General features: G+C 36.2%; 2 protein-coding genes across 3 annotated transcripts in view; one reads left to right on the top strand and one right to left on the bottom strand.

Moving 5' to 3' along the window:
- Positions 1–1,414: 1,414 nt before the first annotated feature.
- On the bottom strand, positions 1,415–20,293 carry LOC121370919 (menin-like). 2 transcript variants are annotated; one of them, XM_041496455.1, is made up of 6 exons: positions 20,170–20,293; positions 11,429–11,581; positions 9,816–10,000; positions 7,953–7,993; positions 5,013–5,237; positions 1,415–4,362 (listed from the first exon to the last, which is right to left on the bottom strand). In XM_041496455.1, exons 1-6 carry the CDS (start codon positions 20,180–20,182, stop codon positions 3,243–3,245), a joined length of 1,737 nt encoding a protein of 578 aa, XP_041352389.1. In that variant the 5' UTR covers positions 20,183–20,293; the 3' UTR covers positions 1,415–3,242. The 2 variants fall into 2 exon arrangements, with proteins under 2 accessions (XP_041352389.1, XP_041352388.1); XM_041496454.1 differs by lacking the exon at positions 20,170–20,293 and adding an exon at positions 13,115–13,626.
- Positions 20,294–20,708: 415 nt separating this feature from the next.
- Positions 20,709–26,132, top strand: part of LOC121370918 (cleft lip and palate transmembrane protein 1 homolog) — a 29,262-nt gene continuing 23,838 nt past the window's right edge. The window contains exon 1 of the mRNA XM_041496453.1: positions 20,709–21,211. Coding sequence (XP_041352387.1) covers positions 21,110–21,211 — 102 coding nt within the window. The 5' untranslated portion in view covers positions 20,709–21,109. The remainder of the gene's footprint in view (positions 21,212–26,132) is intronic.

Genomic DNA, 26,132 nt, shown 5'->3' with positions numbered 1-26,132 from the left:
ACTAATAATAGTATTAAAATTTTATTTATTATTTTAACCTGCATGTATGAAATGAGCTGGTCCCAAAAACACCATATGCATGCTAAGTTGTATTCTTTGTTTTGTTTTGAGACTAGACTTTTAACCCACAGCCTTTTAGGCAATACGATTAAATCTCTCTCCAATAGACAATGGGATTGTAATGATAATAAGCATACACCGTACCTGATTGGGGAAGATCTTATGGAATAAAACAAATATTGTACTTGTAGACTACGATGTTTATGGTAAACAAATGATTACAGCATGACATAATTTTGAATCGATGGGCAACAGTAATGAATGAATCTGGATGTGTATTATATATTTAGTAAAACAAATTTAATTCAATAACCATAAATTTTAATTCTTTTGATCCTTTAACATTAATTAAGAACTGATGTGTCTGAAGTTCAATTTATTCATGCCCAGACTTAAACACTCTGAAAAAGAACTAGATTGTTCTAAAAACTCACATTTTGTGTACTGGATAGTGAAAAGATAAATCAATCCACATAATATGGTTAATACTGAAGGATTTGGAATATAAGATTAACTACCCCTACTGCACCAGTTTGACTTCTAAAGATATTTTTAGTGAAACAAAAAATTTAAAGTGTCTGCTTGTCATGATACGGATCAAGTCATGCACACTACTAAATGTCTAAAAAAAAACTTCTGAAAAAAAAAACCTTTTTGAATCTTGCTCTTAGCAAAAGACTTTTCTTTATTAAATGGACTGTCCCGAGTTTGCAGACATTGTAAGATATTTCTTTTTGGTGACTAAACTTACATATTAAATATGTTTTCTTGTTTAGAATACCAGTGTCTATATATCCAATGTATTTGTGGCCATATGCTAATGTTTGTGACCGGCCTCGGTGGCATCGTGGTTAGGCCATCGGTCTACAGGCTGGTAGGTACTGGGTTTGGATCCCAGTCGAGGCATGGGATTTTTAATCCAGATACCGACTCCAAACACTGAGTGAGTGCTACGCAAGGCTCAATGGGTAGTTGTAAACCACTTGCACCGACCAGTGATCCGTAACTGGTTCAACAAAGGCCATGGTTTGTGCTATTCTGCCTGTGGGAAGCGCAAATAAAAGATCCCTTGCTGCTAATCGGAAAGAGTAGCCCATGTAGTGGCGACAGCGGGTTTCCTCTCAAAATCTGTGTGGTCCTCAACCATATGTCTGACACCATATAACCGTAGATAAAATCTGTTGTGTGTGTCGTTAAATAAAACATTTCTTTCTTTTTTGCTAATGTTTGTAGCAACCATTTTTCATTTTACCTCTTAACCTTTTTCTTCTTCTTGATATGTACAAAATTACTGGAAGGTAAAATGCGGTTTGGGCTACTACAAACATTAAGATGACAACAAACACCTGGTTTGTACAGACACCGATATTCTGAACAAGAAAATATCTTTAATATGTAATTTTAGTTCTGATAAAATGGTAGCATACTCAGAATAGTGCCTTTAATATATGTAACATCCACATCAATTACAAATAATACAAGTAGGCAGTTTAGAATTGAAAGTAGAATGTGACTTGCCTAAGCAGTTGACAATATCTTTAATAATCATCTAAAAGTAAAAACATGCTAGTTTATTAAAATATTTGTTATATTTATTTAGCATTATGGGCCATTCAACAATTACATAACTCAGGGTGGGGGGTGGGGGCATGAGATAAGTTACAAAATGTTATGGGGGAGGCAAGGGGTGTTTATCAAAAGCTATGTAACATTTTCAAAACTATTTTCTAATTTTTATTCTAGTCCTCACTAGTTATCACACAAGAATGGGGGGGGGGGGTATTGACAAGCATTACATAAGTTTAGAGGTGTGAGTGGCCTTAATGCTACAAAACATTACATGGGGGAAGAGAGGATATTCAAAATACTGAATTTTGCGTTCAGTAATTGTTGATTGGCCCTTAGTAAAACTAAAAGACAGTTAGACTGTGGAAACTATGCTCTCACAGTGTCTTACTGTGAAGGTTAGTACCGGTAAATGTTATAAGTGGAGGCGACATTTTAAAATTATTTTAAATGTCCCTCCTTAACAAGAAAAGAATAATTGCGTAACACTGAAGCGAAATATTTAAGCAGAGGCTGTTAGAAAGTCTGGCATATTTTAACTGCAACATTTTATCTGGACAAATCGGAAAAGAAACCCACTGCTAACACAAGTATGTGTATCCCAGTATACTTATAAAAGAAAAAACATAACATCCTAAATTGTGCTTATAATCTAAATTTCATCTTAGCTTTTTAAAAGCCCCCCCAAAAAATGTTTTATCTTTTTACATCTTTTCCATTAATAAGCAAAACTTAAAACAATTACATTTCATTCATTCATATGTATATGTTTTTCATTCATACCATAACACATAACACATAAAAATAAAAATGACAGTTACTAACAGAAATGAAAGACAATTTTTATAACCACATCACATATTAACCAAAAACAATATAGTGCAATTCATTTGTGTCATGGCCAGCATATTATCACCAAAAAATTTCAGTCTTGATTAACATAAAACCAACATGACAAAAGTTTGTATTTACAAATAATTTTCTACCCGTTCCTTACTTTAGCAAAAGCTTACTGTACTGTAATTCTCTCAGAAGGCGCTTGGATGCTAAACTTATTGATAGGCCAGAAAAAAATATTAACTATTTAAAGTTAAAGTTTGTTTTCTTTAATGATACAAGCAGTGCACATTCATTTATTTATCATCAGCTACTGGATGTCAAACATTTGGTAATTTTTTAATTAGTCATTTAGCAAGTTGTAATTATGTGTTGCCAAATATAGCCACAAAAATACACTTTTGAAGTGATACCATTTTTTTTAAAGCTTTCCTGTAAAGTTTTCTTTTCTTGTTAATATGTTCCCATGTTATTGCAGTTTAACAGTATAGATCCACAATGTACTCATTTGACAAATGTTCCACAATTACTTTTAATTTTCGGACAAAATAAAATTTAATTTTTTGCCTTCTAAATTTCACAGTCTGAAATCACAAGTGGTACAATATATAAACACTATATTAAAATATGATGTGACAAATAGCACAGACAATATGAATAGCACAAATATAATGAATGGAAAAACAATCATAAAAGCACACACAAAATGAATATCATATAATTGTTAAAACCTGACATGATGCAAAACATATTTCAAAAAATCAACAAAAATCTGTATTTCATTCTCTGCGGGATCGCTTTCGCATTCCTCCCGACGTCTCTACGTCGCTCACTCTCTTTCCACCCCCGTGTTTGACGTGGACTTGGGACTGTGCCGTAAGCTGCAGTTTGATTGCACTAGAATTCAACTTGGATGACGTCAACAGTTTCTTCAGTCCCTTCATCTTAGCACTGTGCAGCTTGAGAGCGACCGGGTTGCAGTTGAGAAACAGGTGTTCCGCGGGGTCGGGGTCGTCGTCTGGGGCCTGACGCGTCTCCGTCTCCTTCCGACACAACATCATGTCTGCAGGGCTCTCGGCCTTGAGCATTGTTTCTACGGTCAATCCCATAAACGCCGTCCCGTTCGACTGCGAACTTAAAAACTCGTTCAGGTCAACCCGAGGCTCGGGTGTCGCAGTTGATGTAGTCACTGTAGATGTAGTTGTTGTTGTTGGTGCTGTCGTAAATGGTTCCCCAACACCAAGTAAGTAGTCTTTGTTCAGTATGGACACACCGCATGCCTCGGTCAGTGCAGCTATGTTTGGGTTCGGACTGTCGTTTTTGGCATCTCCGCCAACTTTCGACACCAAGTCCTGAATGGTAGATTTAATGTGCTCCTCCTCCGATGGCGACTTGCCATTCACACAAAAATCTTTACACGTTCCGTTTTCAACTTTGGTCTTCAAAGATGTGTTATCCTTTAAGTCATTAACTATATTTTCCACCACCTTAGATTTTTTACGACCTCTCCGCGATGGTGTGCCGCTCTGAGCAGATTCCTTCCCGTTGAGATCGTCGCCATTTTCGGAATTTACGTCACTATCGTTTTCATCAGCACCTTCAACATGAACATCCAAGAACGACCGAACGCGTGGATCGAACTTGGACAATGAGAACACGAGCTTCACGGCCCAACCGACGTGGAGCACAGGTGTTGAACTGCCTTCCTCCCACTCACAAATCCCATCATAGAAGCGCAGAATGTCCGCATAAACCCCGGGGTCAAGTAGTAGTGGCAGTTCGGTTGTGTCCATTTTCCGACACTCGTTACTAACATCACGCACAATTTTTGGAATCTGCTCATTAGCAATGTCAAGAAACTCCTTGTAAATTTCTTCATCTTCTCGGTTATAGTTGTATCTAAAAAAATAAAGAATGGAAATTGAAATAATGTTTTATTATTTAAAGTTTGTTTTGTTTATCAACACCACTGGCCATCATTGGCTATGGGATCTCAAACATTCGGTAATTATGACTTGTAGTCATCAGAGGAAAGCTGCTTCATTCTTTTTAATGCAGTAAGGGATCTTTTATATGCACTTTCCCACAGACAGGAAAACACATACCACAGCCTTTGTCCAGTTGTGGTGCACTGGATGGAATGAGAAACAACCCGATCAGCTGAATGGATCCACCGAGGTGGTTTGATCCTGCGATGTAAGCACCTCAAGCAAGCACTCAACTGACTGAGCTAAATCCTGCACCGTTTTATTATTTAGTGAAATGTAACAAATAACAAAAAATTACAAAGATCTCAATGGTTTCTGTTGACAATGTCAGGGTAGCAGTCAAAAATATTTAAACAATCATTTATATGAACAAGATTATTACTTACTAAAACTGACAAAATTCATCTTTAAAGTAAACAATTTTTTTTAAAACAAATGATGCAGGCCAACAGACAACTTTTTTACAACTATTTATAGTTCAACATAAATACAACTATATCAGTTATAAATTATGCACATATTTCAACCAAAATCATCTGTTTTGAGTCTGCAAATGTTTACTTTTTGACAACCGCAGTGGCATCTGCCCAAGCCTTGATCGCTCCTTTGTACTGTCGCTTCCGAGACAAGTATCCGCCAAGATATGTAAATGGGTAGACGTGCTGACAATTGTAGTATTTCTCAGTGGCTTTGATAGATTCGCGGAACAGTTCTATTGGTTGTGGTCGATTTGGAGTTTTACTGATTTCCTCCAGATCACCAAGGTTACCAAGAGCCATTGGGTACCTAAAGTTAAAGGAAACAAAAACATTAATAAATTACTGACTTACGAAGAGGAATGAAATGTATATGATGATTGCTCAATGCAGGCCTCTGGAAATTGTGAGAACGATCGTTTCCTTCACGCGTTGCTCGTGCAAATCTAATTTTGTGTAACCTATTGTTTGTTCGCACAAAATTTGGAACACGATGGACTTCATTCTTGAATATAGCGGGTTACATAAATAGGAAATGGGTTACTTGGATGTATCTCTGGGTAACCAATAAATGGGTCACACAGATTTTCAATTCTCAGAGGTCTGCAGTGTATGTTTCACTTGGTGTGGTACATTCCAGTCCTATTTGCCAAAAATAAACACAGGCCTTTCCCCAGGATTTTTTTAAGGCGCTTACATTTTTAGCATCAGTATAACACTAATGAAAAAAAAATAAGTAGGGTAGTGGGTTCAAAACAGTTAAGTGTTTGCCTTCAATCTAGCTAATCATGCTCTTTTTTAAAACTTTTTTTTAAAGTAACCCATCAATTCCCCACCCCCAACAATTTCATAATTTGTGTCATGTTGTTGCTGTTGATTTCAGTGTCATGTTAAATGCTTGTTGTGATTTCTGCTTGTAAAATACCTAGGCTAAGAATGCCGACTTCACAGTATATTCCATTTATAAAAAAAATATATATAAAAAAAAACGTTAATAAAATTAAAATTTATGGTCTTTTTAAAATCCAGCTAACTTATTAAATGTCACCTCACAGTCTTACAAATATATATCTAACATTATCTAACAAATGTGATTATTGTAAACTAATTCAGTATACGTTTAACTGCAATTTGTATAATTACTGCATGTTCATTTCCCACGATCGCGATCTCTCGACCATAGGTACAAAATTAACAAAGACAAAGGAAATAAATGAAACTGTCATTAGGTATTCATTGATGCAAACAACTATTGTTTTGCTACAAATTTACAGCAAGATTTACTTCATTGTAATCGTATTGTTCAATGTCCGCAACGAAGCCTCTTGACACGTAGGTGTCAGCTGACTCTGAAGCGTGACGTATACTCGTGTCGAGAGTTTTCCTCAGTTCAGCCAACGAACGTTCTTCTTAATTTTGCGAACTATTTGATTGGTGTAGGTCATGTCCATTTGGTTTAACGTGAAGCGCACAAGCCAGTGTAGCGAACATTTTGTTTTCGCTCGATCTGGCTGAACTCAGCTCTTGGGATAGCCTACATGTCTTTCGCCCCGAACTGGCATGTGTATTCAAATTGACACGCATTGTCGGTTTGTTTTATTACTTTGGTTCAAAGATTTTACAAAGTTAAAATAACAAGTTACAGATCTTCCAGACATTGAATTACCGTCACATTGCTGTCATACATGTCAAATGCATGCCGTTAAAATTAATAACAGTGATTATTAAAATAAACAAACATCACAACGCCTACGCTGTATTCTGGATTTTCTCGTTACCGGTCGCGAGATCGCCATTACGCTAATTGAATATTTGGTATTATTATTATGTTTGAGCTGTCGGATAGATTATGTAACCGTTTGTTCACATCAGAAGATAGAAAATGGTTTAGCCAAAATTTTAGCCACTTGCAAATTTTATTAGCCTTTTTTTTTTAAATTATTTTTAATTAGCCAATGGCTAATTTGGCTACCGACAGCGCGAGCCTTGGATGTTCTCAGTGTGTGGGAGTTTTGGGAAGAGGGTGTTAGGATAGAAATGATTGATTGCCAACTTAACTGTACTTTTAAAAAGTGCTTCACCTATCGTTTATTCAGTTAAATGGTACAGTTGATTCTGTCAGTGGGCATCTTCTTTGATCAGCCTTGAAGCTTGATTGCTCGGCATGGGAATCCTGTTACGCGTAAGCGCCTTCCTGACGGATTAGCGGTCCCAGTAGATGTGGTAAAATGACCAAACACCAATTGTGAGCAGACGACTGGTCCATTGTTAGGTATTTAGGAAGTGTTTTGCCTGTCATAGTAATTAGGTGTGCTTGATATACTGGTACACAAGTTGTTTGCAAGAGGTAGTTGACTGCCACGCTTGTACTTTGAAGCACTTCAAATCAAGGCGTAGCAGCAATTGATTTAAGGCGCTTCCACGCCGTCAAATCACTTACTTTACAGACCAAGGCGTGTCGGGCCGCTACGCCCAACGGCCCTGGGGAAACCCCTGTAAACATTCTTCAATATTTCGGAAATTTTGCAATTTTAACCTATAATAATGTTTAGCTCTTTGCTTCCTTTCAGCTGGCAATTCTGCTGAATATTAAGGTTAACACCCTTGTTATTTTCTACACAATCACAGACATAACTAGTGATTGGGAAAGTACAGAAAAAACACTGCTTGCATTACTCTTACTGGTAAATTGAAAAATTATGATTTACATCTCCAGATTTAATTTGTTTGTAATAAATATGCTTCAATAAAGAAAACATGGCTCACCCTGTGCATTGCCAAATTAGCCAATTTTTAAATAAAGTGTTTACAACATTTAGTCTTTGGCTAATAAAATATTCCTTCTACATTTTAATAACTTTCAAGAAAATACTATACATATTTGAAAATTGGCTAAAATAAAATTCATTCCAGTGTAAGCCTTGGAAACATTTTTCCTGACAAACAATTTTAGTGCAAATTGTTTTATTTCTAGATTTAAGATTCATTATTATCAACAGCCATTCACAGTACAGATTTGACTTACCGTGTCAAGTTGCCCATGTCATACAGCAACCAAAGTAACTCCTGTAAATAAAAAAAAACCCACAAATATACTTAATAATATACAAGACAATGAGAACAGACAGTGATGAATATTTTAGGTACTGGGTTGGTTACAATTACAGTGATAGAAATAAGCAGAATTTTTTACTAGTCCCCTTGACAAATACTTTCACTTGTTCAAATAAATGGGTTGTTTCATTCAAGCACCAGGATGATCAATCTGATTAAAATTAGCTCTACTGGTCTTGCCAGTAGATCTAACAGCAGTGCATGGACTCCCATGTCCAGGTGACATTTCATCTATAAATAACAGTTTAAATATCGACCAATTACACTTCGCCTTTTATAACGTTATTCGGGAGCATACAAATTCTAAAAATATCGGTCGAGACTATTTATGCAATAGACGAACTTGTTGGTCTATTTCAACATTGAAAAAACAGGAGGAAAAGTGCAGTAATAAACTCTGGATTGTATACTAGTATAAACAGATTTTTTGGCTATACCATCACGGTTTTTTTTCCGTCTTGAAACAAATTTTATATAAAATTTTATATTGAAATTAGTTTCCGGCATACTTCGTAATTCACCCGAATCATTTCGTATACCCTCGGCATAATCCCGAATGTTTTCATTCTTTTCAAAACACTGGCATGGTTTTGCAAGTACGGTTTTGATTGGTCGAATGAAAGGTCAACTGGACATGAGCTCCAACGGGCTGCTGTTAGATTCACATGTAATAGTGGAGCTAATTTTATTAGATTGCAGGATGATGTTTTTGATTGCTCAAAATGAAACTCCACTGAATATTTTACTTGTCCACTGACAACTACCAAGACACATTTTGCTTGTCCAAATAGATTTGCACTTGTCGGGACAAACGGACAAGTGCTTATTTCGAACACTGAATTAACATACTTAATACCCCAATATAATCATTGTGTTGTAAATTTCCACCAATCTTTTCCCGCTTGCACATGCAATGAAAATTTTGCAAAAACCATCAATTATATACAAGTATCAATATGTAACAATAGTGATATGAATGAATAATAAACTATTAGTGTATATGTGATAATAAAACTAATGGGAATTGTAAATTTGAAGTGCTGTAATCTATCGGCTAACAGTCTAACTTGGTTTTGCTGTAAAGTGTATATGGGTTACTAGATACTATGCTTATTTTGATGACTAGTAATCGAGTACAATATTTTATGTGAACTTTTATTCTATTCATAAGTCAGTTATGCAACTTCCAATTAATGCAAACCGCTAATTGTTACGTGGTAAATTGTTTATGTTCTAAAATTAAAACTTCCAAACTAAAGGATCACCAAAGATTTATTGGTGGATTCAAAAATGCATTCTATACTGTTCTAGGCTTATTTCTGGATACTTGTTGAACACACGACCAGAAGTCAAATTGTAACTTAGTGGTACATAAAGATAATTAACTTATTACCATGGTTTCTACTAGAGGGTACAGTACGACTGGTAAAATTACAAACCCTAAACTATTGGAAATAAATGGAGACTTTTAAAAATAATTTTTAGAATTATTATAGTACTTAAGAGAACTGCTGTTTAAAATTTCTCGAAGTACAAAAAAATGTAGTGTCCAATTTTAAAAGATTTCAAACCAATAACCACTTAGTAGGAGCACTTAGATCTGTTTTGTTTTAATGTTGTACCCTCAAATTATTATCTAGCAGAAAGCCTGATTACCGAATAATTGCTTTTACCTTCATGTATGTAAAAAATCACATGAACCGACTTCTGGTTACGAACTATTTTGAAATTTATTGTCCCGTGTAGCAAGTGTTACACAAAAATGTTTACGTACCTGCTGTAGAGATCCCATTTCCACACTGTCCATAGTAGCGCTGATTGTAGGATTAATGGCTGACACCATGGCCGCCACTTCGATCTGCCGGGAACACACAACTGGCTGACCATTCAGGTAGAGCCAGCTCTTCTCAGCAACACCCATGTTGATTGGCTGACCACGTTTATCTTCATTCCCTTTTCCTGGAAAAATTCAATTTTTATTTTAAAATACCATTTTAGAACTTACAGTGACTCAGCAAAATTAATCAGAGCCAGTACATTTTTTTTTCTTCTTTAAATATGATAAAAATAAATACATCTTCTTTCTTTGTAAGGTGTCAATGTTGTCGAATGTTATTAATCTTATTGATTTAAACAACAATTTAGAGAGAACAAACTGACAATAATCAATACGAACCAACATGCGGCAATTTCAAGCTGAATGTGCATTTAAGTAGCTTTTATAAATGCATGAAAAGTCCACAATGTGCAACATTCAGAATACATTACAGATTATTGGATTATCGATTACGGATGATCAGGCTTGTACAGGTCTATTAATAGACAAGGGAAACTTTCTCCTTTCCCAGGCAAATGTGAACGTGTTCTACCAGCAGTTGAATTTAAGCAAGTGCATTCTATACAATATACCAGCCTCGGTGGCGTCATGGTTAGGCAATCAGTCTACAGGCTAGTAGGTACTGGGTTCAGATCCCAGTTGAGGCATGGGGCTTTTAATCCAGATACCGATTTCAAACCCTGAGTGAGTGCTCCACAAGGCTCATTGGGTAGGTGTAAACCACTTGCACAGACCAGTGATCCATAAATGGTTCAACAAAGGCCATGGTTTGTGCTATCCTGTCTGAAGGAAACGCAAATAAAAGAGTAGCCTATGTGGCGAGTGGGTTTCCTCTAAAAAAAAGTGTCAGAATGACCATATGTTTGACATCCAATAGCCGATGATAAGATAAAAAAATCAATGTGCTCTAGTGGCGTCGTTAAATAAAACAAACTTTACTTTTTACTTTCTATACAATATGGTCAAACTATCGATCTGCTTCAACACAAATATTTTTCATTTTGTGTCGGACAAATTGACTGTTAAACAATCACCATTTTCCATCTAGAGTCTTAGAGGAAACCTGCCATATTTTTCATTAATAGCAAGGGATATTATAGACACCACTAGAGTACATTGATTAATTAATCATCGGCTATTGGATGTCAAACATTTGGTCATTCTGAAGCAGGGCTAGCTCTGGGTGAGCAAAACAATTCGCCAAATAAACTTTAAAAATTGCAGAAATTGTCAGTTATTTAAAATCAATTAGTATATGAAATTATTTCGCCAAACTAAACTAAAATGTGCCAACTGCTTTCAAAATTCGCAATTGGCAAATTTGGCAAGTGCCAGGGATAGCCCTAAGAAGAGATCTTTTATATGCACTTTTCCACAGACAGGAAAGCACATACCACAACCTTTGACCAGTTGTGATGCACTGATTAGAACGAAACAAACCCCAATCAGTTGAATGGAATCACCAAGGTGGTCTGATCCTGCAACGCAAGCACATCAAGCGAGCACTCCACTGAATGCAACCCCTCCCCCGAAAATAAAGCTATTCATACCATGCCACGTAACCTCCGCTGTTTGAGAACCATCTTTACCAAAGACGACCCACGCATGGTCCTCTGACAGTGCAAGATGGACGTCATTTATTTTCAACACCTGGCAAGCAGCAACAACAGCAAATGCCACACCGAAACAGTCCAGTTTGTTTCCTGTCAAAAAACATAAACAATTTGATATTTCATCAAAATGATAACAATAATGTACAGAAAGGATTCATGATGATGTTCGCTAAAAGACTGAATCACAAAGTTAACATTCTGGAATATTTTAAAAGCATTTTGCTTCTAATCTAAAGTGAAATTGGAAGCATAATATATTATATACATATACATGTATATACAGTAGAATCTCATTGGCTTGACCCCGGTAGGATTGAACACACTGCACCGCTCGAAACAAAAATGAAGTCCCAAGTTTTTTGTTCGATAAACCCTTATATTAACTACTGACAGGTCGAACACGTCCAGGGTCGACTATAAGCCTTCACTCAAACTAAATCATCGGCCCTGTCTGTGTTATTAGCTATATTTCCCTTGAACTGGTGATTCATCAAATTACTTTGAACATGTGCGCAAGATCAGTTTTAAAGGAAACAATGGGCGAGTTGATCAGCAGTCATAACTTCAGCAGCCACACATTTAATTAATACCGTCCAGGCCTTCTGCATCACACAATCAGCATAATTTCTAATAAATTCTTTCACTCAGATATATTGCTATATAACACACTGATGAAATTTTAAAGTTTGCAGTTACCAAAATAATATGTATCTAATTCAACTTTCTAACTGATGTTACAGGATGGTTCGGTCGAACTACCCAATGGGTCAAACGTTTTCTCGAGCACCAGTGTGTGTGTGTGTGTGTATGTGTGTGTGTATGTGTGTCTATATATATATATATATATATTCTTTCAGAACACATACTCTAAATTTTAAAAAAAAGTGTAATAAAATAACTAACAGTCACAATATTATGAATAAAATTACTTTCTTTATATAATAGGGGCGGGATATAGCCCAGTGGTACAATGTTCGCCTGATGCGTGGTCAGTCTATGATCGATCCCCATCGGTGGGCCCATTGGGCTATTAGGATGGTGCATATAAAAATTTCTTTTTTTTGCCTTAATTAGTATCCATTTAAAAAAAAGCCTTCTTCATTACATTAATTTCCACAGAACATTATGCAATATAGAAATCCCGTAACACACACCACCCCAACCCTAACCCTATGATTAATACTAAATATGAATATAACCTTACTGAAATCTTTAATCTGCTTTCCATCAAAAACCAGCAGTTTATTTTACAGTAATGTGTTTGATGAAATATATTTCACCTTCTCATTCAACCATTTCCTTACCCCTCCCCCCCCCCCCCCCCCCAAAGTATGATTACTTAGCAAAAGCAATGAGCAATCACTGAATCATAAGTTTAGTCAGTGCCACTCAACAGTATGGCGCATGCGCAATTATCAGAATCGCTGAGGTTGGGAATTTTCATTACGCCACCGGATGAAAAAAAAATACTGTTAATTACAATATTTAAACTTGTCAACAAACAGACTGACCAAATAACAATCAAAGAGCATCTGTAGCATCGAAAACAATACATATAAACATTTACTAGCAATAAATAGTATGTGTAAACATTTGAAATGAACGCCCCAGGCTCAACAGTACCCGTTAGGAAACTGTACAGCGATTGAAGATGGGCTCGATCTTTGTAGTAACTTCTCGTTAGAGAACTCCATATCACGTCAGAAACCTTTTTCACTAATTCTCGTGTTGTAGTCTCTTCTGTAAAATGAGACATATCAGTTGAACCCTTAACAAGTGTTGTGAATTTTGCGTACAGCGCCTCAACAGTTGATAACTCCACAACAGGAAATATCGGTTCAAGAATTTTTGACTGATCTTCATTCGAAGTGAATGATCGGTTCAATGTCAGCGTATTTTCAATACATCCTAACACAATTGATAATAAAGCAAGATCAGGTTCGTCTGATTTTCCCAACTGCTCTTTGAACAAAGCGACAACAGCCTGTATACTTTGAAGCGGGAAATGTCCCTTTTCCTTTGGCCCAAAGCCCGCCATCTTGAAACAAAACTTCGACAAATATCGGATTGTTACGCAGATACGTAAAGTAGCGAAATTGTCCGAACATACTAAATACGCAAAAACCTAGTCCTGAATCACGAACATCATATTTTATTTAAATGTTTTCTTTTAAATGTAATTGGATTATTAAAAACAAGTATTTGGATGATGGGATGTTATTAATTATACCTGGGCGAGGGGAATAAGGCCCAAGAGGCCAATTCTCCACGAGATTTTTAGAGCAGGCCCGTAGCTGTAATTTTGGCAGTTTTTGTTGTTTGTTTTGGGTTTTGTGTGTGTGTGTGTGTGTGTGTGTGTGTGTGTATACATGGGCGTACATAGGATTTTGAAAAGGGTTCCAAAATAGATTGCAGAGATATTGGGCATATATTTCTATGTTGAGTAAATATAATAATGTCAGATATATTAAATTATTTTTTAAAAAAAGCGATTTCGGTCGAACCCATCGGAACCCCCCCCCCCCCACCCCACTATGTACGCCCATGATATATAACCTTTACATCACGACTGAATGTAAAAGTTATCGCGAGACTAACGGATCGAGATTAACGCCGAAACTTACAGTAACGGGCAAATAACCTTTGCATCTTAGGAGAGAGCCCTGCCACTGAGCTACATCTTGCAGCACACGTGTGTTTTTAAAATTAAATTTCCAACACAAATGTGGTATTAGTACTGTCCCCTACATTGTTCAAAATTCTTTCCAAGTTATAAAGCAGTCTGGAACACATACTGTGATACACCTTATGAATATAACTTGATTTTTTAACTAGGAATCAAATCTATTGGTGGAAAACGTTTTAAAACAATCTAAATTAAAGTCCCAGACCCTAGTTTCAAGCCGTGAAAACGGACACTAACTTTAGTTAAATCTACAGACCTGTAACACTCTACACCGGCAGCCATTCACTAAACCCAAACCTAGGTATTAAGTTTGTTTTGTTTTGTTTTTGCTGATTATACATAGTTAGGATACCTATTTTACAGATATGAAGAATGACACCGTGTGATGGAGATGGCTATGGCTGTGGACTAAATACGTGTAAACTGTATTTGGTGATTCAAGCTATTTCCTGTGACATTTTTCAGTACATAATGTAATTACATTTTATTTTGTTCTCCTAAAATGTCATTCGGGTGACTGGCTGGCAGTCATCTAGTATTTTGCAGGCTCGTAGCCAATGGGGGTCAGCGTAAAAAAAAAAAAAAAATAATAATAATAATAATAAAATTATGGTGAGTCTAGGACAGTATTACAAGTATAGCCTACAACATTCGTGTAGGTAGTCAATATATGCAAACTGTAGACCATCGATCTACCGTTTGGGCCTTAGGGCACACAATATTAGTTATTACAATATTTGCTGTACAGTTGATGCCAGACATGACCCACGATGAATCTGCTTACAAGACCATTGCTATTTGTACATTTGACCAAATAGTCTTTAGTCCGTCCTATTCTGGAGTGTGCTTACTGGTTATTGTAGGAACATTCGCGTATAATACTATTTTTATCAATTTGTTTTCCGGAACAGGGTTTGATAGTTGGACAAGACCGCAACAGATGGTGGGTCATCGAAAATTCTTAAATAATTGGTGAATTATGAAAGATATTGAACCAAAATTCTGTTAAACATTTTCTTTGAATGTCGCTGATACGTAACAGGTAAAAGTAAAGTTTTGTTGAGGGTTTTGTTTTACCGTCTTTTTTGACTGGTGTTGTGATATTTTGTTAGATATATTGTCTCCTTGAAGAATTCCAATGGCCAAAACTTTATTAATTCATGTAATTCCTATAGTGAATAGTGTTACCAATATGAATTTTCTTAATACTGTGCTTCAGTGGGATAGTAATGCTTTTTTTTTTTAATCTTTTTTAAAGGCATTGCGGTGTTGGCAAACAGTTACAATGCTCATATCATTTACAATTATTACGATGAATAAATATTAAACTGTTTTATATATGATGAACATTTATTTATTCATCTTTCTGATGAACCATTAAAACAACAAAATCATTAGGATACGAAATGAATGTTTGTTTAACGAAACCTCTGCACATTTTAAAATTATTTCATAATCATTTAAGGTTACTTCACATCTAACATATCATTATTTAGATAGTTTATCAACTCCGCAATGGCTGCATGTTACGGTGTTGACATACTTTGTTTTCTTTTAAAGGGACATACCCTAGTTTTTAAACACTAAGGCATATTTTTTTACTATTATAGCCATTTTTGATAACTGAAATCATATTTTACTTAGATTTTATGGTTTGGATTATCAATTTCCGTACAATGAAGAGCTTTTGGTCATCCTGGTATTTTTAATATCACGAAATGCATTTCTCATATTTTTAAAAACGCATGTGCGTCTGAGAAGTAACAGTTTTGGAGTCTAGTTTTAGTCTATTTTTAGAGGGTATTTCATTATTTCAAAGTCACAGACTCATGTTACACTCAATTGTAACTTTATCCAAATGTGTTACGGGTTTGTAGATTAACCAAAATTAGTGTTAATTTTCACGGGTTGAAACTAGGGTCTGTCCCTTTAATAAAAAATCTAAATATTTATATGTGGTAAACATTTACTGATTCATATATTTGAGTAATCCACCAAAAGAGCAAAATAGCATGAACACGTTTCATTTGTTTTAACAAAGAACACCGAGAAAGCTTCCAGTTGCCACGGAAATAGAATGTTGGACACAATTACACGTTCACACAACTGCAATGGCTAAAACAATAGCGACACATCAATACATTTTAAAGCTCTTTTATATCACCTGACACTTTTAGACACTTGATCAAAATCGTAAAGCCATAAAGGAAGGAAATGTTTTATTTAACGACGCACTCAACACATTTTATTTACGATTATATGGCGTCAGACATATGGTTAAGAACCACACAGATATTAAGAGAGGAAACCCGCTGTCGCCACTTCATGGGCTACTCTTTTCGATTAGCAGCAAGGGATCTTTTATATGCACCATCCCACAGACAGGATAGTACATACCACGGCCTTTGTTACACCAGTTGTGGAGCACTGGCTGGAACGAGAAATAACCCAATGGGTCACCGACGGGGATCGATCCCAGACCGACCGCGCATCAAGCGAACACTTTACCACTGGGCTACGTCCCGCCATATAGCCGTGTACGGTGTTAACAAAACTGAACAAAAACAAATCCACATTTTTATTTAATTATTCTTGATTAGCTATCTTCGAAGCATCCATTTATGATGATATCTGAATTAATCCTAATCGTTTAATACATCAATATATTAATTATGCCCGTTACGGTGTTGACAGAGAATAAACATACACAGTAACCCATTCCTTTTTTCTTTTTTTTGTCCGATCATTTGTAGAAAACTGAAACTGATGGCATTTTTTGTTAATATCATTTTTTTAAATTGTGGTTTTCTCTACTTGGAAGGAATCGTGTAACATGTTTTGGTTTATCATTATACATCATAGGCTGTGTTTGTTGGTCGGCGTTACAGTGTTGACGTGTTATTTGCAAATTTAGTAATAAAGAAGGATAATTTTGTAAAATAAACCATAAGTGTAATTTCAGCCTGAAAAAAACATGTTTTACACCAAGTCTTAATTTATCAATCGACTGATTGCTATAAATTATTGAATGAAATTAGTTTTGGGTTACTGGTATTTTGATTTAGGCCTTGATTTTAGATTTTTCACCTTATTAAATCAAACATTTGTTCATAATTCCTGGTGCTTTTGTGCTACAAAAATATTTAATTATCTAAGTTATGTTTTTCTCAGTTCTCTTACTTTTATCAAATATAGGGTTGGGTAACGCGGTATTACACATTTGGGGTTAATATCGACACAGAGACATTTTTCCAAATAAAAGTCTAAGCTGGGACCCATGAATATATTAGCACAAACCTAATTAATATCGACTCAACCGAGATATAAATATGATAGTTAATGTACGTTTTGGTCGGGACCGGCCGGTAATATTGACGCGAGCCATACATGGACTCAAGCATGATCGACACAACAGTGCTCGACTATGTTGAATTGTTCCAACATGCGCCATACGTATTTTCTTCAAGGGATCTTTGCCATTTCTTGTCAATCTCGAAGACCGTGAGCAATTTCAAATTAAAGTGTGGCAAGCTATTACCCAAGATTATATTGTTATAGTTCGTGGAAATTATAGATTTACTTTCGAACTTTAAGTTATTTGTTCGTGGACATAGCCGAATTAAAAATTAAACGAAAGAAAAAACACTTTTAAAAATCGAGTACCACAATGTATGCTGGAATGGTTAATTAAAACTACATTCCCTGGAATATTTTTATTATTTAAGCATATAGAACAGAAAATCCTATTACGTTTGGTGCATATATGACGCCGCACTCCGCATTGGTTTCACTACGCTGGCTTATCCAGGTCAAAAACAAAGCCATGATTTTGAAAGTGGAACACTTTTGACGGGCTCGTACCGATCTCGGTTTTCATTGGCTTATCACAAGTATAGAATTCCCCAACAAGAGATCACGTGAGATTTCGCAATTTTTGAACAAATTTAACTGTCTTGATTGAGGGGTCGTTTCATATCTCCAAAACATATTTATATCCATAGAGGTGTGGTACAACGCCTTTCCAGGGGTTGGTGAGTGGGGGATTTGCCTTGAAATTTTGACAGTGGCCAGCTGTAAGGGGGTGTTACTAATTACGTAACGCTCTAGGGGTAGAGGAAGAGGGTACTGTGTTCGATTTACGTAACATTTTTCAAGACTATATGTTATTTTTATTCATTACTTAGACCTAAAAAGGTGGGGGGTTTTAAATGCGCGGTCAGTCTAGGATCGATCCCCATCGGTGGGTATACAAAAAGACCATGGTATGTGATATCCTGTCTGTTGGATGGTACATATAAACAATCCCTCGCTAAAAAAAAAAAATGTAGCGGGTTTCCAAGGCACGTGTGCAGTGATTTTAGCGGGGTTGGGGTTATAGACTGTGTTAAGCGAAGTTTATATGGGGCCATGCTCCCCCAAAAAATAGTTTTTCAATTTTTTTTAAGCTTGGGCAAGTAAGGGTTTCGACCTCCAATACCCTCCCCCTGCACATCTCTAAGATTATATGTCAAAATTACCAAATGTTAGACATCCAACAGCAGATGGAAGGAAGGATAGGATATGTTTTATTTAACGACGCACTCAACACATTTTATTTACGGTCGTATGATTATTAAATCAATATGCTTTATCTTTGATGTCGTTAAACCCCCCCCCCCCCCCCCCCCAACTTTAACCTTTCCAAACGAAATATTTATTTGAATTTGTCGATTTTAACACGTAAAATTAAGAAGTGAAAACGTTCATTGTCTACTTTAGTATATTTTATTTTAAAAATATATACATGATTAATGTGTTACTAGTATACAAACTAAACTTTGAAAGTTCTACTAACACTTTATAAAATATCAATTCTGAAATAGGAAGGTACGACTGTCGATAATACGTTGTCAAGATCAAACCGGTTTTAACTAAAGACTCTAGTACCGTATCCTCAACAGAACGTTCTTAGCACAGCGCAAGATTTCTCTTTTAATTTTTTGAGACGAACCCTACAATTTGAAATCGGCAAACGCACGTGTTAACTGAAACTGACAACAGGCTGTCGTTTGTGCTTTGCCGAGCTATGGCAGCACAGGCGACGAATCAAGCGTATACGTTTGACGATATCCGTTCATAGCGAACACACACGACTTTTTTAAAAGTGCATTTGAGCTTGTATTTCACATTTGTACATAATGTTATAATATGGTAACCAGAGAATGTAACTTTAATACATGTATGACTATTGCAATACTATCACAGTAGAATTTTAAATATCACAATACTATTCCAACAGTAAAGTTGACCGCAACAGTCACAGTTCCAGTCAGTTTACAAAAAACGGTCTGATTGGTGTAGTGGTTAAGCCATCGGAAATAAGGCTGGTAGGTACTGGGTTCGCGTGTCAACTTCAGTCGGTATGTGTAAGGCCACTACGCCGACTTCTCTCTCCCTAACCATTAACAACTAACAGACAGCTGATAGCTTAGGTGTATTGAATTAACGACACCCTAGCACGAACAATACACCGGCTATTGTGTCAAATTACGGTAAATGAATATCAAAGATAGATAAAATTAAAATTTAAAATAAAATTCAGTATTAGCCTTACGAAGAAATTGCAACAAAAGTTCAGGATGGAATCGAAATGATTCCATCACATTTCTTCTACCAAATATATATTTTCTAGGTGGGTTTTTTTTCTTCAGAGGATTGCACTCCACCGAAATGCCGCAAGGCTCAATGGGTAAGTATAAACCACTTGCACCGACCAGTGATCCATAACTGGTTCAGCAAAGGTCATGGTTTGTGCTATCCTGCATGTGGGAAGCGCAAATAAAAGATCCCTTGCTGCTAATCGGAAAGAGTAGCCCATGAAGTGGCGACAGCGGGTTTCCTCTCAAAATCTGTGTGGTCCATAACCATATGTCTGACGCCATATAACCGTAAATAAAATGTGAGTGCGTCGTTAAATAAAACATTTCTTTCTTTCCACCGAAATGTGGCGTACCGTCTGAGTTCATTGACTGCTCACACTGAGGTGGAGGATCCTTCTTCAGAATAAATGCATGTATGACCGATGCAAGCACGACACAATACTATTTAATCCTTCTTGTACCGCCTATGGGAGGACTGCCACTATTTTATTTTATTTTTATTTATTTATTTTTAATAACTCCGAGTCAGAATTATCAAATGTTTGACATCCAGTAGCCGATGATTAATTAATCAATGTGCTCTGGTGGTGTCGTTAAACAAAACAAACTTCTTCGTGCTGTACTGTTCTAATGGTAGAAAGCTATAGGCCTAGTATGTGATGGTCGTGTGGTCATTTTATAAAATAATGGTGCTTAGCCTTATTTTACAAGCACGTTCGTTGTGAGCACAAAATCGAACTAACCAGGGCCAAAAAATAATTTATAAAATGAGAAAGGAGGTAATGGAGTTATTAAAAATAAATAAATAAAAATAAAATAAAATAGTGGCAGTCCTCCTATAGGCGGTACATATGGAAACCATATGGCTGGAACGAGAAATAGCCCAATGAACCCACCAACGAGAATCGATCCCAAACCGACAGCGCATCAATCGAACGCTTTTACCACTGGGCTACGTCTATCACGAATTATGTTCTTTGATGTGCACGATTGTAACAATATGCACGCTTTAATATCAAATTATTTGAATATGCCAGTGGGTCACTGATGAGTGATGAGCAATGACCTATCGCTAGTCAAGCAGGAGTGGAGTAGAACTGTTTTCTCGTGCCCCTATCCAAAAAGGTTCAGGCACGCCCACCATGGATCCATGTTCTGGCATCGCCAGTCCACGGTTCCATGGCGGGAGGAGTCAAGCAGGTGCTTTTCTAAATAAATGCTCCGGTGGCTCTGACACTGGTAATCTATGTCGGAAGTGTGATTGCGCACTTCCGTCTACAAGGAAAAAACAAAATGGCAGAAGACAATGTGACGGTCTCAACAAATTCAGAACTCGTGGTAAATAACGATGAACAAAACAACCAAGTTCAGAATGGAACTAATCAAAACAATCAGGTAAAATGTACTGATTGTTTAAGTAAATCAAATTTACATTTATTATAATGTCGTCACAATGTAAGCTGAACGTGTTTCTGTTACCAGTTGGGGAAAACGTGTTCAGGATGCCGAGCGCTAGTGAACCGTTTGACTCGGACTGGTACCATCTGGTTCAATCATATCACATTTATCTCAGAATCTGGTTTAGCGAGCGACCGCGATCTTTCCCCCATCCCCCACCCCCATCCTTAGACATGCTTCAGAATAAAAAACAGGTGGGTGGGGAGGGGTTGAACGTGGTAACAGATCGTTTCGCCCATATTATTAGTTAACCCAAGTCGTTTTGAGCAGGGTCAATTCGTACCTCTAACCCGAGTCTTTCACCCCATGTTTCGATTCGTACTAATTATTATTTTGTTATATAAAGTACATTTATTCATTGATCATCTTATATCCATTGATTTTTATGTCAAACATTGTGATCTATATTTATATTTACAGATAAAAATAATATTATAATTTTGTTAAATTTCCACCATTTACCCAAGCCATATAGTATACACGAAATACGTACAGGCCTTAGATAATATATTGACTATGTATTCACATTAATAATTAATTTATGAACAGTCACACTGCATACTACTACTGATGTGCTGTGGTTTCTTATTAAATATACTACATATCCAGCTGAGGTTCAAACGCTGAGTACGGTATGTTGATTTCGGCTAGCTTCAGTTGACAGAAAGTAAACAGCTGATAAGGCATTAATATCCAAAGACAGAAAATTACCTAATATTTGGTAATAATTAAATTGTCTTTGGGTCTATACACTTTACCTGCAATCTGATTAGTCCAGAGGGGATGCTGTCGATTCGTCCACTGGACAATTCGTCCACGGATGATTCGTCCACTGAAAATTCGTCCACTGAGGAACTCGAGACAATTTGTCCACTACACAAAATCAGTTCCGGACGATTCGTCCACTGGGTTTTTATTTCCCCAGGACATTTCGTCCACGGCCTAAATAATGTGTACTACATGTACATGGGGGCTAAATAAATTATTAGATATTTTTTACCCCCAGTATTTTTTTTTGCTGTGTCATAAATTTACAAAGGTGAAAATAAATGATATTGCATTAGATTACGCTTGGTAGATGTTTTTGTAACAATGCTCTGCAGACATTTGGTGTTTCTATTTATTTGGTTATTATTTGTTTCTATAATGTACGCCTTTCACGCTACATGTCGTAGGATGTTTTTAGTACAATATGCCCAGTAAAGATAATCTTTAGCCCTTCCCTTTCAACTTGTTTGGTTTCTGTTTGCTTTACCTATTAAGTGTACAGGTGTACTCTATTGTGATATCGTGAAGTAATTAGCAAAGCAGGCTCATTACTGCTTACGCTTGTTTCACCAAGTTGGATCCAGTAGCGTCTAAAACAACACACCTTATTTCAAAGCGGCACCGCTAACTACCTGTATGGACGGAATGAATGAATGAATGTTTAACGACACCCCAGCACGAAAAATACATCGGCTATTGGGTGTCAAACTATGGCAATGTAAACAAATAAGGTGATGATCAACATCAATATAAAAATTCAAGATTTAAATAAAAACACTGTAAAGAATTGTGCAAAAATACAAATATCACAATTAGATACTGACTTTTACTCAAAATTTCAATGTGTGCTGTACTGGCCATTCTCAAAGAGAATGTTACACCCATGCACCACGGTGAGGTTACAGCATGCTCAGGGGTGTATGGACGGAGGGGTAATAAAGTCTTCCGACGCGGAGGCTTGCATTACCTATTTACCATATCGTGTACGAGCGAGTGGACGAATCGTCCGTGGACGAATCATCCGCATGATAATGAATACAAACAGTTAATAAAAACTGGATAGTAATGTTGAATTCTAACTTTATTTTACTTTTTTGGTTATAGTATACCACAAAATAATGTTAAGAAACGATTACAATGTCAAAGAAATAACTATTAATATGTTTGAAAAAAATGCAGTCGAGTGGACAAATTGTCCGAGGTGAGTGGACGAATTGTCCAGTGGACGAACCGTCTGGAAAGCGTCCAGAGATGCTTACTTTTTTTCGTTCATATCTCGATGAACTGAAAAAAATTAAGCCACGCCTACTACCCTCCCCCACCCACCCCCCACTGACTCACACTACTTTTGTGCAACAAGCCAGATATTCAGGCAACCATATTTAGATATTTTGAAGAAAAAACACGTAGACGATAAATTAATGGAAAATGCTATAGCAGAGTAGACATGTAGATCTATACGCATTGATTTAAAACAAAACAAAAAACCCTTCGCTGATCATGAAATGAGACTCTGTCGGTGGCCAAAGAAATCATGTAGGAAACTTCATGCCTGTAACTGTTGACGAAATTTAAACGGTTCCAACGACAGCATAAATGTTAGACACGTTCCCTTCATTCACTTTCATAAAATATAAACTAAACACGAATAGGGCAATTCCTTCCAATTTAACTAAATGATCCGTAAAAGTGCACAGCAGCTGGAGGAAATGGCGTCGCATGTCAAAATTACGTCATTTACAAAAAAATCACCTGATTCAAATAATAGTGAATGAACGTTTGCATTCTTACGCGACATAAGTATCAATGAAGTTTACACAAACAATACTACTACAGGCGTATTTAAAGCTAAACAAAATAAATTCAGTTATGTATGGTTAAAGTATGCATATAAATTTAATTATAAGATTTGACCTCAATTATTTTTTTGGTTCATGCAAGTATGAACCGAAAAAACAATGTCTACACTTTTGTATGACCCTTTACACTTGCATGAACCAAAAAATAATTGTGGTCAATTCTTAAATGAATAATGAATAAACTGAAGAAAATGAAATACTTCAAAATTATAATAAATATATTTCGGGGGTGGGGGGGGGGGGACGTCTCAGTACGAATGAGATTTAGCGTGAATAGGACTACGGGCGAAACAACGCAGTGTTTGAAATGGTTTTAGGGTGAAACGACCCGGATTCGTTGGTACTGGTAGGAGGGGATTATTGATAATGACATGCCGATGCCGAACCAATTCATGGTTGTATCATTCTCAGTCAGAATAAAATAATTGAAATATCCTTGCGGTATCAGTTTTGAGGCAGATAAGCAACAATCTTGACTAGTGTAAATATAAGTAATGTATTCGATGCATTAAGTGCTCTGCTCCAATAAGCACCTGCCAAGCTTTATAAAAATAAGGGTAATGAAACCTAATTACAGGGTTGAAAGTTAGCAGTCACCTGGTCGCTCGTGACGACCTTTATTGGCTAAGGGCGACTAAGAATTTTACAACTTCAGATACGGTAGTCCGTTGGCAGACCTTGTCTTTTAAGGTGCGCGAGTGCGATCACACTCATATAGCACCCGTAATTTCAATCTGGTGAGTGTGAAAAATAACGCACGTTACATTTAACAAACAGCGCACATAAAATAATTTTGTATATTGATTGCCACTATTTACCATATGTAGCTGATAGAAAGATCCGTTTAATAATACCAGAAAAAACATGTTACGGGAATGGTGGCGTCCATGCAAGATTTTAATATATGACTGGTACTTATCTATACTATACAAATCGGAAAACACTGGTTTAATAGACATCTTGGAAGACGTACCAATCCGATCAAAACTTCTTTGCCTATTTAATTTGTTATTAATTAGAAACAGTCCACTTTTGTAAAGTAATACTAATAGATCACAACGTATGATAAGGATAACTCATTTATATTGTTAATATAGTTATGACAAAAAGAGAAAAGGAATTGAATTAAATAGTGGCTTCTGTAGCCTACACAAATGAACTTGTTACGGAAATCAGCGAAGTCGGTAAAATTGTCTCAATTAGTACATAACTGTTAGCGTACAAAGCTTACATGAGGTCCCGAAAATGACAAGTGTGTAATTTTCTACATTGAAAAAGAAATGAAATTTAGACTAAGACAATTCAAAAGTAGACGGAATAATAAAAAGAAGGAATTGAAATGATAATAGGTATGTAGCAGTAGTAGGAATACGCCTAGGTCTCTCTTTTTTTTACGTCTGTTATTGTTCTTTTTTATCTTTAAAAAAAAAATCAAGTATAACTATTTCAGTATTTGTATTTCAGCCAGAGGTTAATGGATGTACATGTTATTTATGTATGTATATATGTACACAATATAGTAACAGTAATCCGATTCCATGATCATAGCCGACTATTTAATTTTTATTTGTTTCAATATGTTTGTTAGAAAGTCACAGACCATGTGACTGGAACATGATTTGATGCGCAGTACTCTGTGGCATACTGACCAGTCAGAGCTATCCGAGTATCGGGGTCAGATTATTTTTACTCTTGGAACTCTGGCTACACGCACACGCTGGTCAACTTGAAAATTTGTTAAGCATTGATGATGGTGTTTAAAATTATGTGGGTTTTTTAGATTATCTTTATTATGGCATGCCACATTTTAGAATAAAATCCTTTGTAATGACCAGATTTTTTTGGGAGTTTGTATATCTTTTTATCAACAACATTGGGGCCGTCCTAGATCAATAATGTACACTGACTTGACATCAGGGTATGCACTTGGGATTATTTTTACTGGCCAGTCGGGGCACACTCACAGCAACACTTTGACTCGCCTGTACAACTTTTGAATGGCCTGTGATCGAATTTCGTTTTAAAAAAAAAGAACTTACTTAAATTGCACTTTACCAGAACTTGTTTTAGTTTTATTACAAACTGTTGTAATTAAATTATAATTATTATGTTGTCACGGGACCCACACAATCAAAGATCTGTGATGTTTTACCAAGGCTCAGTCTTTGAATAAATACGGTGCTTTTATGGCCGTATGATGAGGAATTAAAAAAATACTAAGCGGACAGCAA

The sequence above is a fragment of the Gigantopelta aegis genome, chromosome 4 (assembly GCF_016097555.1).
Source record: "Gigantopelta aegis isolate Gae_Host chromosome 4, Gae_host_genome, whole genome shotgun sequence".
Taxonomy (NCBI): Eukaryota; Metazoa; Mollusca; class Gastropoda; order Neomphalida; family Peltospiridae; genus Gigantopelta; species Gigantopelta aegis.
The sequence above is the reverse complement of the archived record's forward strand: the minus strand, read 5'-3'. Positions and strand labels throughout refer to the sequence as shown.

Coding starts and splice junctions, on each gene's coding strand:
- LOC121370919 (XM_041496454.1), bottom strand. CDS start 13,529: ATGGCGGGCTTTGGGCCAAAGGAAAAGGGACATTTCCCGCTTCAAAGT. Junction 10,001..11,428: donor AGCGGAGGTTACGTGGCATG/GTATGAATAGCT, acceptor GAATTTTTCCAG/GAAAAGGGAATGAAGATAAA. Junction 4,363..5,012: donor GCCACTGCGGTTGTCAAAAA/GTAAACATTTGC, acceptor TTATTTTTTTAG/ATACAACTATAACCGAGAAG.